The sequence below is a fragment of the Schistocerca piceifrons genome, chromosome 4 (assembly GCF_021461385.2).
Source record: "Schistocerca piceifrons isolate TAMUIC-IGC-003096 chromosome 4, iqSchPice1.1, whole genome shotgun sequence".
Lineage (NCBI taxonomy): Eukaryota > Metazoa > Arthropoda > Insecta > Orthoptera > Acrididae > Schistocerca > Schistocerca piceifrons.
Window position 1 is genome coordinate 355421774 of NC_060141.1, and position 17717 is coordinate 355439490.

Genomic DNA, 17717 nt, shown 5'->3' on the forward strand with positions numbered 1-17717 from the left:
GTACACGCATCCGCCAGAGCGGAATGCACAAAAGTGACGCACTCGGTGGACCAAAATTTTCGACGGTCCAGCGTCTCAGTAGTGTCTTATAGTATTTTAAACATTTTAGAAATTGTCATGTAATTTGGACACTCAGCGCAAATATTGCGACGTCTGACTGTCTTTAGAGGGCAGAAATTTCAGTTATCGTTGTTCACGTAGGCTATTCAAAATACAGTGACGTTGAAAGACCGCACAAGGTTTCGGTTAAATATGTGAATATCGTCATTTGAACAGAGTTACTACAAACGACTTACCGACATTCGGGATGTTGCGAATCCGAAGTTAAATCGTCCATTCGCTAATGTCATCCGTGATAAGAGGGGAGACGTTCTCAAAGTTCAGTATTCGTGGTTTCAGTTTACCTCAAAGCATAATAGAGGTAGTGGCGTCAGCAGATGGGTTGCTGCTGTCTGGATAACAATTTGTCTTTTAAGACTTACTGGTATAGAAATTTTTGTCCATGTGATGCATATTAGAGATGCAGACGCGGTAGAGGTAGAGAAGTAATCGGAAGAATAGATAAGTAAAGAAGTAGATGGAATATACTAAGGGAAAGAAAGAACTTATTGGTTGAACACTTGCCAAGCCATTCAGGACTACGTAACTTGTAAAAGTATGCAGCGCTAGAGGCGAAATCCATAGGACTAGGAAAGGTTCGAACATTTAAAAAGGTTATGAAGAACGTTGGAAGTACCGCGTGTGTAGAAATATTAGCGGAGTGTAGGAGGAGATGGAGCAAGAGAAGTATTTAGCTCCGCAACCACGCTGAATCTTGAAGATCGCTGAATGGAACTTACTGAAACCTACATCCGCCACGTACAAATACTAGAAAGGAATGTGTTCGCTGACGAGATGAGGATGCATACTGCATTTATATCGCGGTGGGTAAAACTTGTGCAGTATCCACCAGTTGTCAGTAATCTCCGCATGGTTTCTAGTTTATGGAGTATAGTGTTAAATTAAGGAGAAGCTTTTGTAGTAACCCTGTGATTTTGGACGTACTTAACAAGAGTTCCTGGAAATTTTCGCTGTGCTGCACTTCACCGACTTGTTGAAAAACTCGGTACACTGTTACAGTTCTCGCAAATGATGCCACTAGAATTGTTCTCGAGCTGGTGCTCTCCAGTAGCTCTGGAAACGATCCCTCCAGCTCGCTGTCTCGGATCGACACCACAAACGAAGTAACACGCTACGCTGTCAACACGTACACAGTACGCGTGCCCAGTAGCGCGCGGTACGTCTGGTGAAGAATGAGTCGAAGGCAGGGTTCCTCAAATGAAATGGAGTCACAAAGTGTTACAGAAGGTGCGTGGTGGCGGGGAGGTTGTGGAGCAGACGGCGGCCCCCGGCTAGGGCGCGCCGGCGCCCCAGTGGAAGTAACCGCCGCGCGTCTCGGCGCCGCAGGTGCGCGCGCTGCCGCACCAGCGCGTCTCCACCAGAGGCGGACACGGCCTGCCGCCGCGCCGGCCCACCTCGCGCACCACCTTCCGCCGCCGCTGCATCTCGCCGATGCCACACGACTGGCTGCACGGACCCCACGCCGACCAGTCGCCGACTCGGCAGTCGCGGATGCCCGACCCTGCGAACACCAAAAACTCCTGTACCAACTCGAACACCAACAACTCCTGTACCAACTTAACTCTAAGCAGTTCCAGAACTGAACATGTCTCTCAGCTTCAATCACGTAGACACCCTTCTCTATAGGGCTGGCTTAAGGCCCAAGCGTCACAAGCAAACATAGCTTGTTTCATCAAGTCTTTTGATACCATTTCATTAAAATGAAACGGCTGAATTCTTAAAACCAAAGAACAAAATAGGAGATAAAACACTGACTGTGACTGTCAGTTCTATAAATTTACACTACTGGCCATTAAAATTGCTTCACCACGAAGACGAGGTGATACAGACGCGCAATTTAATTTGTTTCAGTTGCAACATATTATGTAATGGAAAAAAGTGAAACCTATTTATGGAACCAACCGGAACATTATGATGGACAATTCGTTTGCTTCTTCTGAAGTAACCAACAAACTCGCCGACAAAAATTTGACAATGGTTAATAGGTTACACAAAACAAAATAGAAGTCCCAGAAACACTGCTGCAAAACAGGAATAGCTCAATTTCTTCGCCCTCATTCATTTACAGGAAAGAAAAGACTGTTTTAGCTTCAACGACGCGCGGGATAGGTAAGGGAGATGAGATGGTGAAGAAATCGAACATTGTACTTTTCTACAATGTAAGAAAGGGAGATTCGATGTATTTGATCTTCCGTGCACAATAAGACCACGGCAGGAATACCAGGTGCTGGCCTATGTGGCATATGTATGGGCCGTTTTATGCGTTGGGGATAAACAACTATGTCTCGTTTATGGTGAATGGCAATACAAACAGCTGAAGCTACTTTCTCAAGTCATTAGCGTTAGGGCTGGCCGAAGGAGGAATGAAAGAAGCACTCATGAAAAAATTACCTAAAGAGCGTCACGTAACAATGGAACAGATATTGACAAATTTTGAGAACGATATTCCAGGAGCAGCCACAACCAACTGAAAGAAAAAGTGTCCAATGTTTACCTTTCAGTCGAAAAGAAGCTCGTTTGAAAGGTGTGTCTGTTCGAAACCACAGTGCAAATACAATTGGAAAAAATTTTGTTAACATTGCTATGGCGCTCTGGCTTGAAAATGTTTAATATATTCAAAATTTCACCAAAATTCGAAATTATGTTTGCAAGGTCGTCTTGTCATTTTAGTTCTTGTATGTCATCGATGTGCACGTCAGAGAGAGAGGATGTTGTGGTACTGTTAAGAAATGTTTGGTCTTCTAGAATGAAATTTTCACTGGGCAGCGGACTGTGCGCTGTGATATGCAAATGATTAGCTTTTCAAAGCATTCACACAAGTTTGGCGCCGGTGGCGACACCTACAACGTGCTGACGTGAGGAACTGATTTCTCATACCGATTTCTCATAAACAAACAGCAGTTGACCGGCGTTCCCTGGTGAAACATTGTTGTGACGCTTCGTGTAAGGAGGAGAAATGCGTACCATCACGTTTCCGACTTTGATAAAGGTCGGATTGTAGCCTATCGCGACTGCGCTTTATCGTGTAGCGACATTACTGCTCGCGTTGGTCGAGATCCAATGACTGTTAGCAGAATATGGAATCGGTGGGTTCAGGAGGGTAATACGGAACGCCGTGCTGGATCCCAACGGCAACGTATCACTAGCAGTCGAGATAACAGGCATCTTATCCGCATGGCTGTAACGGATCGTGCAGCCACGCCTCGATCCCTGAGTCAACAGATGGGGACGTTTGCAAGACAACAACCATCTGCACGAACAGTTCGACGACGTTTGGAGCAGCATGGACTATCAGCTCGGAGACCATGGCTGCGGTTACCCTTGACGCTGCATCACAGACAGGAGTGCCTGCGACGGTTTACTCAACGACGAACCTGGGTGCACGAATGGCAAAACGTCATTTTTTCGGATGAATCCAGGTTCTGTTTACAGCATCATGATGGTCAAATGGTTCAAATGGCTCTGAGCACTATGGGACTCAACTGCTGTGGTCATAAGTCCCCTAGAACTTAGAACTACTGAAACCTAACTAACCTAAGGAAAGCACACATCACCCAGCCATCACGAGGCAGAGAAAATCCCTGACCCCGCCGGGAATCGAACCCGGGAACCCGGCCGTGGGAAGCGAGAACGCTACCGCACGACCACGAGATGCGGGCATCATGATGGTCGCATCCGTGTTTGGCGACATCGCGGTGAACGCACATTGGAAGCGTGTATTCGTCATCGCCATACTGTCGTATCGCCCGGCGTGATGGTATGGGGTGCCATTGGTTACACGTCTCGGTCACCTCCTGTTCGCAATGATGGCACTTTGAACAGTGGACGTTACATTTCAGATGCGTTACGACCCGTGGCTCTACCCTACATTCGATCCCTGCGAAACCACGACCGCATGTTGCAGGTCCTGTGCGGGCCTTTCTGGATACAGAAACTGTTCGACTGCTGCCCTGGCCACCACATTCTCCAGATCTCTCACCAATTGAAAACGTCTGGTCAATGGTGTCCGAGCAACTGGCTCGTCACAATACGCCAGTCACTACTTTCGATGAAATGTGGTATCGTGTTGAAGCTGCATCGGCAGCTGTACCTATACACGCCATCCAAGCCCTGTTTGACTCAATGCCCAGGCGTATCAAGGCCGTTATTACGGCCAGAGGTGGTTGTTCTGGGTACTGATTTCTCAGGATCTATGCACCCAAATTGCGTGAACATGTAATCACATGTCAGTTCTAGTATAATATATTTTTCCAATGAATACCCGTTTATCATCCGCATTTCTTCTAGGTGTAGCAATTTTAATGGCCAGTAGTGTAACTCTTAGGAAGTCCTTTGTGAAGGGATTTGCCTGGAGTGCAGCCTTGTACAGGTCACGGAGGATACAGTACCCGATGTGCAGTGACCAGTTTTCGTCCAAAGAACTGGTCGAGCGAGCCTATTACGAGAGAGACTAGAGACACGTCCACAAGCAAAAATCCGCCAACGCCTTCTCGACAGCATGTGTGTGGGCTGCCGCTGCTGGTTGGAGGGACTTACTGACTCACACTCCCAATTTGGCGTCTGTCATTCATCCGCAGAGTGAGCTGAGTTCGTAACAGGCTACGACAGTGAACAGCGACCAGATTAGTGACCATAGTGGGACTAGCAGTGAGACTACAGTTTGTAATAGAAAGATTGCCTATATTGTCTGCAAAAGGACAACGATTGAAGAGCTCGTACCAAAACACGTGGACTCTATTCCAATTAAGTAAAAGCATACAGTTCATGTAAATAAAGAACTGTACTAATCCACATGTGCATCTGTGTTGTAGAAAGAGGATACCGGACACCCATAATATAATCCTCTCCCTTGCTTCCTTCCAGTACGAGATTCTACAATTCATTTGTTCAGAAGGGGAGGCTGAAAAGCATTTGCCACTTTTCGACCGGTCGGAGATGACAGAATCGACGCGCACGCCCTAAGGTCTTTTGGAAACGATTTTACAGAAATTACTAGGTAAAAAAATTAATTTTTGCTGTACTTCTAGCCTCAAGTGTCAGATTCATTGTGCTGTGCCCATAATTCCGTTAATGGACAGAATTATTGTGATATTTACGTGGAAGTAAGACGCTACGCGAAATTCGAAAAAGTTTGCAATGGAAAATAGAGGTTGCTATGATTTTCCGTGTGGTACATATTACATAACATGTTCCTGTGCATGAAATTTACTTAACATATTGACTTTTTCATTCCATGTAGGCTTTCATGGCCGGCGTCTTTATCAATAAACTCTTCCGGGCTAAGTTGCCGTGGTCGATCTGTAGAACTTCTTGTCCCTGACGTTTCGTTCTCAACTACGGAGAACATCTTCCGAGGTGAGTCGACTTTTTCTTTAGACATGGTTGGAGGTCTCTATCTATCAGCAATATGGAGAAAATTGATCTCATGCACTCATTTGCTCGCGAGTTTTCAAAAATGGGAAATCACGACTTCGCGCTTCAGCACGAAGAAACAGAATTTTTCTATTAGTCGGTGACGAGCCTTTGAAAAAGCTACAACCCCTTTGGAAACTTCCTCAGTAGATGAGGATGAAAGTTGGTTTGAACGAGATATTCACCAAAACATGAAATAATAACACGGAATATTTTAATAACTGTGACATTTGCGGCTGCAAAAGTTTACTTTTTACGGTTGGACAAGGGCATGACAAAGATAAAGGGACTGGAATCGAAACACAATTAAAGGGTCAATTTTTTTAAACCCCCTAATTGTCCGGCACTGCAACGCAGAAGATTGAAATATGGCTCAAAGATCCCTACAATCTTACTCTGTAAAAGTGCAAAAGCTTGCCGCCCTGTGACGTCTGCTTCTGACTCGGCAAGGTATCGACACAAGCGAAAAAAGAACCGAGCTCAGAAGTTCATGTGAGGTATAGAGTGGGTTAATGACGTCACATTGGCACCAATTTTCACCAAAATACTTCCCAACGCCATTGTCGACGTGTTGCACGATCTGGAGGTCATCGCACTCCTTGTTACCAACATTTCACTCCTCCTTTTGAACCTCGACGATAGAGGTCAGAAGCTCGTCGCTCAGCGTTGATGTCACGCGGTTTTGTCGTGGGTGGCCGAATGAAACATTTCAGATAATAATCGACACGAAAAGGTCTCAGGAGATGGCATAAGGAGCGTCAATGAAACGAGCCCTTCTCTTGGGGGTATTGATTCCCATAGACTTCGCGGTGGAAAACGGAGACCACAGTACGATGAGCCACACGACGACTTTCTTGACAACGTTCAACACTGCAGACAACCTCGGATGATTCAACCCTTTTCTAAGTACATCGTAGCGCTTCAACCCTTTGGAGGGTAGTGCGACTGCAATTTTTTGGTGTAGTTTAGAGAGTGAAACCACTAGGGACCGTTCAAAACTGTTTAACGATATTTGAACGTGATGTGAAGCAACAAATAGAATTTATGGTTTTTCAGCTCTTCGGATTCACGCCCTCCTGGGGGGAGGGGAGGGGGGCTACCACATTGGAACGTCTGGAATAAAACGGGACGGGTAAGAGTCCCTCTAAGATCTTCAGTTTCGCAACACCCTAGGTGCCACACTACACTGCTGATGAGCATTTTAAAACTATATCTGTACAGATTCTTCGACACCCATACACCTGAGTGGCGCTCCACTGCTGCTCTAGCGCCAGTTTGATGGCATGCATGTGGAGCTGTGGAGCTGAATGGGTGTCAAAGTCTCTATACAGGTGCAGTTTTAAAGTGCTCATCAGAAGCGTAGTGTAGCACCGAGAATGTTGCCGAACTGAAAGGGGTGTGGGGCTATTAGAGGATCGCTTTACCATTTTATACGCGGACGTGTCGGTGTTGCAGCCCTCTGGATCACGCCACAGGTGGCCGCGAATCAGGAGGGTGATAGAGCATACACACACTTTTCTGCTTCGAATCACGTTCAAAGTTTGTCGAATGGTTTTGAACGGTCCTTAGTGTTTCGACTCTGAATACAACACCAAAAATAGCAGTCGTGTTACAACGCCACGATGTCCTTAGAGGAGGAGTAATTGTGCAGGGGTGTCAGCAGTGTCGAAAGTTGTCAAGAACGTCCTCCTGCTGCTCATCTCGCTGCGAACTGTCGTTTTAGTTTTCGACCTCGCAGTCTGTGGAAATCAATGCTCCAAGGGACGGGGTGGTGTCACTGACGCCCTTTATGCCATCTCCTGAAGCCTTTTCGTGTCGATTCTGCGGGGCGGTGTGTCCGAAATTTCCTCCGCCACCCGTCAACGATGGTTATCGCGGTTCTGACGTCCATTGCAGAAGCGTCTAGAGGTGAGTTGAAATGGGGGTAAGGGAAGGGTGTGATGAGCTTTACATCGTGTGACACGTCAACGGTGGCGTTGAGCAGTCTTGTGGTGAAATTTGGTGCCAATGCGACATCATTAACCAACTTATACTTCATATCAACTTCTGAGCTGAGACCCTTTCTTTGCCTGTGTCGGCACCTTGGTGTTTGAAGCGTCGCGGAGTTCGAGTGTGACGTCACAGGCCACCACCATTTCGCACCATTACAGAGGAAGGTCGTAGGCAACATTGAGCCAGATTTCACACTTCTACTTCACAATGGGACACAATTACGGGATTTAATGTTTTTATCAGGTGAGAATCAACGGCCGTTGAGTACTTTCGAAAATGTATTGTAACCATCAGCTGGCCGGTCTGTGTGGCCGAGCGGTTCTAGGCACTTCAGTCTGGAACTGCGCGACCGCTACGGTCGCAGGTTCGAATCCTGCCTCGGGTATTGATGTGTGTGATGTCCTTAGGTTAGTTAGGTTTACGTAGTTCTAAGTTCTAGGGGAGTAATGACCTCAGATGTTAAGTCCCACAGTGCTCAGAGCCATTTGACCATTTGAATAAGCTGTTTTATGTACAGGGTGACAATTATTGGACTATACGAAATAAAATCGCCATGACTTTTGAACGGTTTGCGTTAGAACGTTCAAACTGCACGATTGGCCGCGGATCGTGATGGGAATTAGTATGCGCGTTGTTGTTTGGTTTAGCGACGAAGCCCATTTTCATTTGGATGGCTTCGTCAAGAAGCAAAATTGGCAGATTTAGTGGACTGAGAATCCGCATTTCGCGATAGACAAGTGTCTTTACTCTCAACCGGTGACAGTGTGGTGTGCAATGTCCAGTCACGGAATAATCAGTGCGATATTCCATGACGGCACGGTGACTACCGAACGGTCATTAAGGTTTTGGAAGATGATCCTAGTTATCTAAACTGGGCCTGATTTCGACAAGATGTGGTTCATGCAAGACGGAGCTCGACTCCATCGAAGTAGGAGAGTGTTTGATGTCCTGGAGGAGCACACCGGGGATCACATTCTGGCTCTGGGGTACCCAGAGGCCACTGCCATGGGCCTCGATTGGCCGCCATATTCTCCGGATCTGAAAAGATGCGACTTCTTTCTGTGGGACTGTATTAAACACGGTGTTCAGCAACAACTCCAAAACCATTGCTGAGCTGAAAATCCCCATTCAGAAGGTTATCGACAGCATCGATGTTCCGACAGTTCAGCGGGTCATGCAGAATTTCGCTGTTCGTCTGCGCCACATCATTGCCAATGATGGCAGGCATACCGAACACGTCATAACCTAAACCTGAATATCCGTAGTGACGATTACATGGTGAATAAAGTGTGTGCACGCCGCAGTTTATAACTAATTTACGTTTTTCTCATATAGTTCAATAAATGTCACCCTGTACCTAACCTGCATATGATGATATGCAGGGTAGTTCTTATTAACGTTTAAAACCCCCCGAAGCGACTTAGGTGACGCTGAGAAAAGCAATTTAATATAAGACAGAAGGGGCCGCAAATGTCGGGAAATACCCCAAAAGTGAATGACAAATGTTGAACAAGTGACGTCACCAGATGACGTACCTCGCCACATGTGCAGTGGGTGGGCTTGTCAATGCCACCCTGGTCGGTAGGGAGCAGGGCTGTATATCGCTCCGCTAGACTACTCTTTTGTCGAATACCTTTTGTAAATGTGTTCTGTTGTAAACGCAGAAGTTACAAAATTATTGTCCTCGAAGTAATCAGTCGAAAGCTATTTTTAATTTGTGTTTCATTTCTTATGTCTCTTCTGTTTTCCGTTAGAGACTATCTTAGAGTAAAGAAAACGTACGTCACTTACTGAGAGCGACGCAGTTCGAAAGCTTACACTGATTTACTAGCGATGCAGCTCGCTAGGTTTCTGTTGAATTGTACTTTGCAATAAACCAGAGGAGACTGCGAGATGGGTAAATAAATAAAATAGGAAATCTCACCTCAGGGAAAACACATATCTAACACAATGCAAAAAGAAAAAAATGCTCCCTGCCACACGTATTACTCGTACCCTGAGCCCCACGAGTCGCGCACGTGGTCCCGGAGGCACAGCCACGTGAATAATTCACTTAGGTTGGGACGACCGGGTGCGACAGACCGACAGGCTCAACCGCTGCATGTGCGGCGAGGTAGTCATGTGGTGACGTCACATGTTCAACATTTGTCATCCACTTATGGGGTATTTCCCGACATCTGCAGTCCGATGTGTCTTATATTAAACTACTTGTCTCAGCGTCATCTTCGCCGCGTTATAGGTTTTTGAACGTTAGTTAATCACCCTGTTGTTGTTGTTGTCTTCAGTCCTGAGACTGATTTGATGCAGCTCTCCATGCTACTCTATCCTGTGCAAGCTTCTTCATCTCCCAGTAACTACTGCAGCCTACATCCTTCTGAATCTGCTTGGTGTATTCATCTCTTGGTCTCCCTCTACGATTTTTACCCTCCGCGCTGCCCTCCAATACTAAATTGGTGATCCCTCGATGTCTCAGAACATGTCCTACCAACCGGTCCCTTCTTCTTGTCAAGTTGTGCCACAAGCTCCTCTTCTCCCCAATTCTATTCAATACCTCCTCATTAGTTATGTGATCTACCCATCTAATCTTCAGCATTCTTCTGTAGCACCACATTTCGAAAGCTTCTATTCTCTTCTTGTCTAAGCTATTTACGTCCACGTTTCACTTCCATACATGGCTACACTCCATACAAATACTTTCAGAAACGACTTCTTGACATTTGAATCTATACTCGATGTTAAATTTTTTTCTTCAGAAATGCTTTCCTTGCCATTGTCAGTCTACATTTTATATCCTCTCTACTTCGACCATCATCAGTTATTTTGCTCCCCAAATAGCAAAACTCCTTTACTACTTTAAGTGTCTCATTTCCTAATCTAATTCCCTCAGCATCACCCGACGTAATTCGTCTACATTCCATTATCCTCGTTTTGCTTTTGTTGATGTTACCTTATACCCTCCTTTCAAGACACTGTCCATTCCGTTCAACTGCTCTTACAAGTCCTTTGCTGTCTCTGACAGAAGTACAGCGTCATCGGCGAACCTCAAAGTTTCTATTTCTTCTCCATGGATTTTAATACCTACTCCGAACTTTTCTTTTGTTTCCTTTATTGCTTGCTCAATATACAGATTGAATAACATCGGGGATAGGCTACATCCTAATCACCCTATGTTGGTTAAATAAAGCAGCTGGTGGTTAAAAAGCGTTTTCTAAACAATCATGGGGGCTGTGCAAAGATAGTGAGATTTGCACGGGATAGACTGTCATAGAACTCTGCCACAGACCAGTCTTCAGACTAAAGACAGCAACAACAGCGATAGCCGTAGTATTATTTGGGGCAGTAGTGTGTCGGGTACTGACTGAGTTTCCTGCGGGCAGCCTTCTTGTTGTAGCGCATGATGTGCTTGCGCAGCGCCTTCTTGTCCCCGCGCTTGATGACGAGGGGCAGTGGGGCCGGCGGTGCGACGCTGGTGGTGCTGGTCGCCGCAGCCGTGCTGGTGGGCGGCGAGGAGGCCGGCGCCGGGGGCGGCGTGGACGCGGGGGCGGGCGCCGGCGCCTGCTCGCGACGCTCCTGCTCGATCTCGTTCTGCAGGTCGTCGTTGTTGGTGGGCGGCGGGGGCGGCGTGGCAGCGGGCTGCGGCACCACCAGCTCGTAGCGCAGGTCGTCGGCCGCGTGCTCGAACACCGCCCCCAGACGGTACTCCCGCACCTGCGGCAGACACAAAGAGGCGGCGTCAGCGCAGAGCTAAGCGGCAGGCATGCGCGACGAGGAAAGAGTACAGACATCACGAGTGCTGTCGCGTTTGTACTGACACTAGTTTGTTCCAGTGGTGCTGTAGGAGCTCACGTAGAGCAGATACAGACACAAACAACGACAATCTCGCAGCAACACAGTCATCGTAGGCTAAGAAAAGTCTGCTCTTGGGTTATTTCAAGCAAAACCAGTCCGTAGCACGATAGGATAAGTACCGGAGAGCTGTACCACCATTCTTTTCAGCATAAAAATTGTGTGTTTTTCGACTTTTTTTGACTTCCGGTAGTATGTTCGTATAGAGTAGGGGTGGTCAACCTGTCGATCGCGATCGACCGGTTTCATGATGAATAAATCCGCTCCAGTTATACTTTACTAATCCTTTATTTGGATAAAATCGTACACACGACCCGGGTTTCAGTATGTGAATCCCATCGTCATTCGTTTGGTTGCTTGATACCAGTTTCTTTACAATGAGTGTTTTCCACGGTATTTATAAATCTGACAATACAGTCCCCGCCTCTTTCGTCTCTAGCTGCATTTCACCGCCTTTTAATGCTCGCGCCAAGCAACAGTTTTTCCTCACACATGGCGAGGTTACCACTCGTTAATTAGACGCAGCCGGCCGCTGTGGCCGAGCGGTCCTACGCCCTTCAGTCTGGAACAGCGCTGCTGGTACGGTTGCAGGTTCGAATCCTCCCTCAGGCATGGATGTGTGTGATGTCTTTAGGTTAGTTAGGCTTAAATAGTTCTAAATTCTGGGGGACTGATGACCTCAGCAGTTAAGTCCCATAGTGCTCAGAGCCATTTGAACTAGGCGCGTTGTAAGCGGAGTTAGGGTGAGGGGGCGAGAGCTCAGGGTCCTCTACGGGATGAGGTGCCGTGTGTAGTGCTTGAGGGGACAACCCTCCCCTCCAGTAGGCAACACGTGCCTCGTTTTTTTAAGTTTCCATGACGGACATAATAATCAGTCGAGTAGCTTATTTTATCGAAACGAAGGTTGCTGTTCGTGTCGACATGTTAAATAACCGCCTCATATTTCAGACTGAGTAAGGTTTGTTGAGACAAATTAGTCACCAGATTAGAATAAATTGCCAATAATGTGCACAGCCAAGTATCTCACTAAATTTTTTTCAGCAGTTTTGATGTTGTCTATTTAAGTTTTTTTCACAATTGTAATATCTTGATAACTGAGTCGTAGGCCTGCAACTTTTGAGGCAGAGGAAATTATCACTTTAAATGATTAATTTTGGCTCGGGACTGTTGATCCTCTTAAACCTTTATGAATTTTTAAGTGAGTAGATCTCTGAATGGACTAAATTGCATGTAGTATATCTCAAGCCTAGAAGAGTTGGGCATCCCTGGTCTAGAGTGTCATATAAACTCAATTTCAATGAGGCACTGGCACTTAAAATACAAGAGATATGATAAAATGAAAATGTACATGAGTGGCCCAGGCGACAGATGAACCAGTGTATTGAGGGAGACGGACAAATATGAAACTGGCTACAAAAAATGGTTCAAATGGCTCTGAGCACTATGGGACTTAACGTCTGAGGTCATCAGTCCCCTATAACTTAGAACTACGTAACCCTAACTAACCTAAGGACATCACACACATCCATGCCCGAGGTAGGATTCGAACCTGCGACCGTAGCGGTCTCGCGGTTCCAGACTGAAGCGCCTAGAACCGCTCGGCCACACTGCCCGGCGACTCTGTTTGGAATATAGCTTGCGTGTATGGAATCCGTACATAACAATACTATCACGTGATATTGAACGTATACTGAGAAGGACAGCAAGAGCGGTCACACACTTGTTCCATCTATGGGATACAGTCGCGGAGATGCTGAAGACATTGCTGTTTCAGTTTTCACTCCTAATAATGATACAACCTATATTTCTCATCTCCACATGCTTCTATTACCGTACACCTTCAGCCATGTCATTTTCCGCTATTAGAGGAAGTGGTCTAAATTTTGACTACGATCTAAATTTGGGCTAGCTGGATATTTGGACAGTCAGGTGCTGCAGCCTAGCGGAAACAACGTAAATCAGCACTTCAGGCCACGTCAGTTGCTCTTCATAACCGTCACTTCATTGTCGCATGCGACTGTTGTAAACATTAACTCAGTTTCAATGATCTTCAGTTTTTGCACATAACCATTCATTGTATTTAATGCAGTCCTGTGTTTACGAATAGTCTAGAACAGGGCTTCCCAACGTGTAGTCAGCGGACCCTCATGGGTCTGCTGGGTCGTTCGTTCTAAGTGTCCGTGGCTAACTTTGACCAAAATTTGTAAAATAATGAGTAAAATTATTAATTAAAAATATAAACAGCAAATTCATCAATATTATCCTTTTTTCGTTTGATAAGTACGTGTATGGCTGCGGTTCCCTAGTGAGGACCCAGCACGTAGTTTAGTGTCGGTGGATGCTGCCCCTCTGCTCGAATGTTTCTGCAACACTCCGGCTCACGGCTTTCGATGCGCAGAAATCTTTCGCGCAAGATATTCCGAAATGGCACGTTATCAGTCGAACAATTAGAGCTTTTGTTGGCATGTATGCGGTCCGAGATGACATTCGATGTTAAACTTCCTTCGTTAATGTTTCATCATTGGCTTTCGACACGTATGTTACTACCAATGTGGATCGGTCGCTGAAATTGGGATGATTGGAGAAGCGAGCAGTTTCTCAATAGCCTTCACACCAAGGAAACTTTCCGGTTCAAATTAATGTGGAGGGACGACGGCCATATGAAGAACAATCACTTGAAGCGCCACAGCCGGATTTATTGCGCGAAAAGTCTGCAAGTGCTCCATTAGCTGCAATGCCTTGTGGAAGTAGAGTAACTGAAAAGGGTAAGGACAACGAAAGCTATTTAGAAATGGGCTTTATCGATACAGAGGAGAGTAAAGCTTAGTCCGTAATTTATACGCGAGTCGTTCCGAACACTTACATGGTTCCAGTTAAATTGCACCATCACTTTGGGGGCACTCATCTGGACTTCCACACTAAAGAGATTGAGTTTTTCAAGAGGAAGAGCACAATTCAGCTGCTTCTCAACACTGCATGAAAACTCATGCAAAAACAATTAATGAAATCTCATTAAAAGCTTTTTTCTTGGTAAATTATAGAGTAGCAAAGACAACCAAACTCATATCATTACGGAATATCTCATGAAACAGTGTGTCAGCGATACTGTTTCTTCTATGCTAGACGAAACGGTAGTAAGACTTGTCCCCTCAGTGCCACTATCAAACAGTAAAGAGAGGAATAGTTAACATGTCAAATGATGACAAAGAATCTCTCGCTTCTCGCTTACAGCACGATTATGTTTCTCTCACAATAGATGGATCTACTGTCGTTCAGGGATTAGCGATTTTATTTTGTCCGTTATGACTACTTTGGATGTATCGAAGAGAACCTCTTTTTATGCAAACCACTACCTGACAGTACAGCAGGTGCTGAATATCCCCGCGGAGGTTCGAGTCCTCCCTCGGGCATGGGTGTATGTGTTTGTCCTTAGGATAATTTAGGTTACGTAGTGTGTAAGCTTAGGGACCGATGACCTTAGCAGTTATGTCCCATAAGATTTCACACACATTTGAACAATTGCTGAATATCACGTTTCTTGGACGATTTTCTGAAGACCAACGAATTTCATTGTCTAATTGCATCGATGTGTGCACCGATGGAGGAAAAATTATGACTCGTCCAACGGTCGGAGCGATAACTAAAATAATAGAGAACTCGAAGGATTGCAGTAGTAGTCATTCTGCTCTCCACAGAGATGCTGTAGCTACGAAAAATATGCCTGCTTCCTTCAAAAAAGTTTTAGATAAATCCGCCGAAATTATTAAATACATAAAGTCAGGGCCGTTGAAGCCAAGACTTTTCACAATACTTTGTCAGGATGTGGGAAACCTTCATTTTTCCCTGCCTCCCCATGTAGAAGTGAGGTGGCACTCACGTGCAAATACACTGTTTCCATTATATGAATTACGTTTAGACGTCCTAGGTTTACTTATAGACCAGAACAACAAATTGGCAGATCTTATCAGTGACCAAAATTGCCAATGTATACTTGCTTATTTGGCAGATATTTTCTTCAAAATGAAAGACATGAAGATTTCACCACAAGGGAAAAGTTAACAACGGTCCCCGCCAACGACACAGTTCAAGATGAAAATCAATTCTTGGAAGAAGAGTGTCGGGGAGGGAGAGGTCGAGTATTTCCCTCTTCTCTACTATTTTTTGAAAGACAAGACATCGGATGTTGGGAGCAATTTGTTTCATAAAATCCTCGAACATCTCCGAAGCTTGACGTCATCGTTGTAGTATTCTTCCCAACAACTCAAGAAGGGAAGCTGCAGGAATCCGACTGGTTGGTCAACCCATTCGCTGTATCCAAAAAGACGAACATTCTATCGTCGAATGAATGTGAGTTGTTGATAGAAATTGTCATAGACTCAATACGGAAATCTACCTTCGATAGTTACGGTTACTACGCTTTCGACCCGTTTGGAAAACAAAAAATTCTGCTCCCTTGTTGAAAAAGCAAGAATGCTGCTTTTCTTTCAGTATTCCCCTCCTCACAATTAGAAATATGGCCTGCCTAGTGTACTGAACAATGGCACGAAATAATAAGCAAACAGTTGCATAAAACGAATTTAATTTCTTTACCGGTTTCGGGAGCTTAGTGCCCTTCTTCAGAACGTTATACCTATGGCATTATTTGCAGCTGTCAACAATAAGATGCATACAGCAAAATGCCGTGGTCAGCTGGTTCAAAGTGTCTGTACACAAGGCCCCGGAAACCGGTAAAGAAACTAAATTTCTTTTATGCAGCTGGTTGCTTATTATTTCGTTATATACGAGTACAGTTCCTGGGGATGGATAAAATATCGAACAATGGGATTAAATCCAACATCTGAATATAGTGGGAATTCAGACAAATGGTAATGTCATTAATTTCATGTTGTTTCCATTCATCATTAAACCAAAGACTCTTGATTCGTCGTGGGGTTAGTGGAAAAATGGCATTTGCATTAAGAAGTTTTCAATTTCCACGGGCTTCGCCCTGAGTTTCAACAGTTGCTGTGGGCTTGACTGAAAAAGGATGCATCATGGACTTTTATCTGAAAAAGGGATCCGCCAATTAAAAAGGTTGGGAAGCCCTGCTCTAGAAGTATATCGTGGTAGGGGTAATCTTAGCTTTAAGAACAGCTTTAGTTTACACAGCGAATTTTTTTCGTAGTTTTATAATAAACCTCAATTTTCCGTCGCATTGATGGACTAAATTTGGTCTATTACATATGATCTAAGCTTGGGCTATATCCATTTTTTGCACCACTTTGTCATTACGACTATGCTTTTCTGTTTTCGTTCTAGAATGCGGAGAACAAGGCCAAAATATATCTCGCAGGGAAAGAGGAGGCAATGAAACGAAACGGATAGGACCAAGGCGATTCAGGCAGACAGAGATGAAACTATGAGGACAACCCTCTCAAGATTTCCACCCGTTTCGGACAGTCTTGTATGCTGGGAACATTTGACTTGTCAGCGCCTTTAATTCATTAACCTCAGCCAAACCAGTTTACCTCATCGGCTGTTAGTCCTTACCACGTGTCCCTACGGCTGGAAGAAAGAAGCCAGATACTGATTATTCCGAACGAATTTTGTATGAAAATAACTTTTCTGATGACGTGTTTGGTGTGTCATGTGTAACATATGGGCACACAGCGAACGACCAGGGGTTGAAAAAAAATGTTTTGTGACTTTTGTCCAGAGAATATATGAAGGACCACACTGACTTAAAAACAAAAACATGCCATTTTATTTTTCAAATAAAATTGTTTCTGATATTGTATTCTATAAGTAAATCGTTTTCTATTCATTTTTCTGACGGTTTTCAATGATATTTCAATAGTTTTAAGACCACATCTCTAAGCTGCATAAATTTGACATTAAAAAAAATAAGAAAAAATAGTTGGAGCGTGTTGCATTTCACACTAATCGTTTAAAGTACAACTGTTGAAAGTATTGTTTGCTGCGATATTATTTAATTTCAACAGGACGCGAGTTATGGCTTAAATACAAAATGGTTGCCCAAATTTAGACCACTTCCTCTAATGATAATATAACCTGTATTTATTATCGTACTACATGTGGATAGAACCATATAAATGTTTACATTTAACGACTCTGACATAAGATGAATAGGGCTACCAAATATTAACAATATTTCATTAATCCTTAATGAAATTGCTTCTGTTTTTTGATGAGTTCTTGTACGAGGATAATCCCAAAAGTAAGCTCTTCTATTTTTTATAAGTATATAGACCTGTTTATTTCTACAATAGCTTACATCAGTTAATACCTTGAACATTTAGCTATTTTTCGACATAATCACCATTTCTGTCGGCACATTTTTGTAGACG

At 44.6% G+C, this 17717-nt stretch overlaps 1 protein-coding gene across 1 annotated transcript in view; it reads right to left on the minus strand.

Annotated features, from left to right (window-relative positions):
• Window positions 1-206: 206 nt before the first annotated feature.
• LOC124794825 (spondin-2-like) overlaps window positions 207-17717 on the minus strand; it is a 619441-nt gene continuing 601930 nt past the window's right edge. The window contains exons 5-6 of the mRNA XM_047258487.1: window positions 10884-11232; window positions 207-1621 (exon numbers count right to left, since the gene is read on the minus strand). Coding sequence (XP_047114443.1) covers window positions 1392-1621; window positions 10884-11232 — 579 coding nt within the window. The 3' untranslated portion in view covers window positions 207-1391. The remainder of the gene's footprint in view (window positions 1622-10883; window positions 11233-17717) is intronic.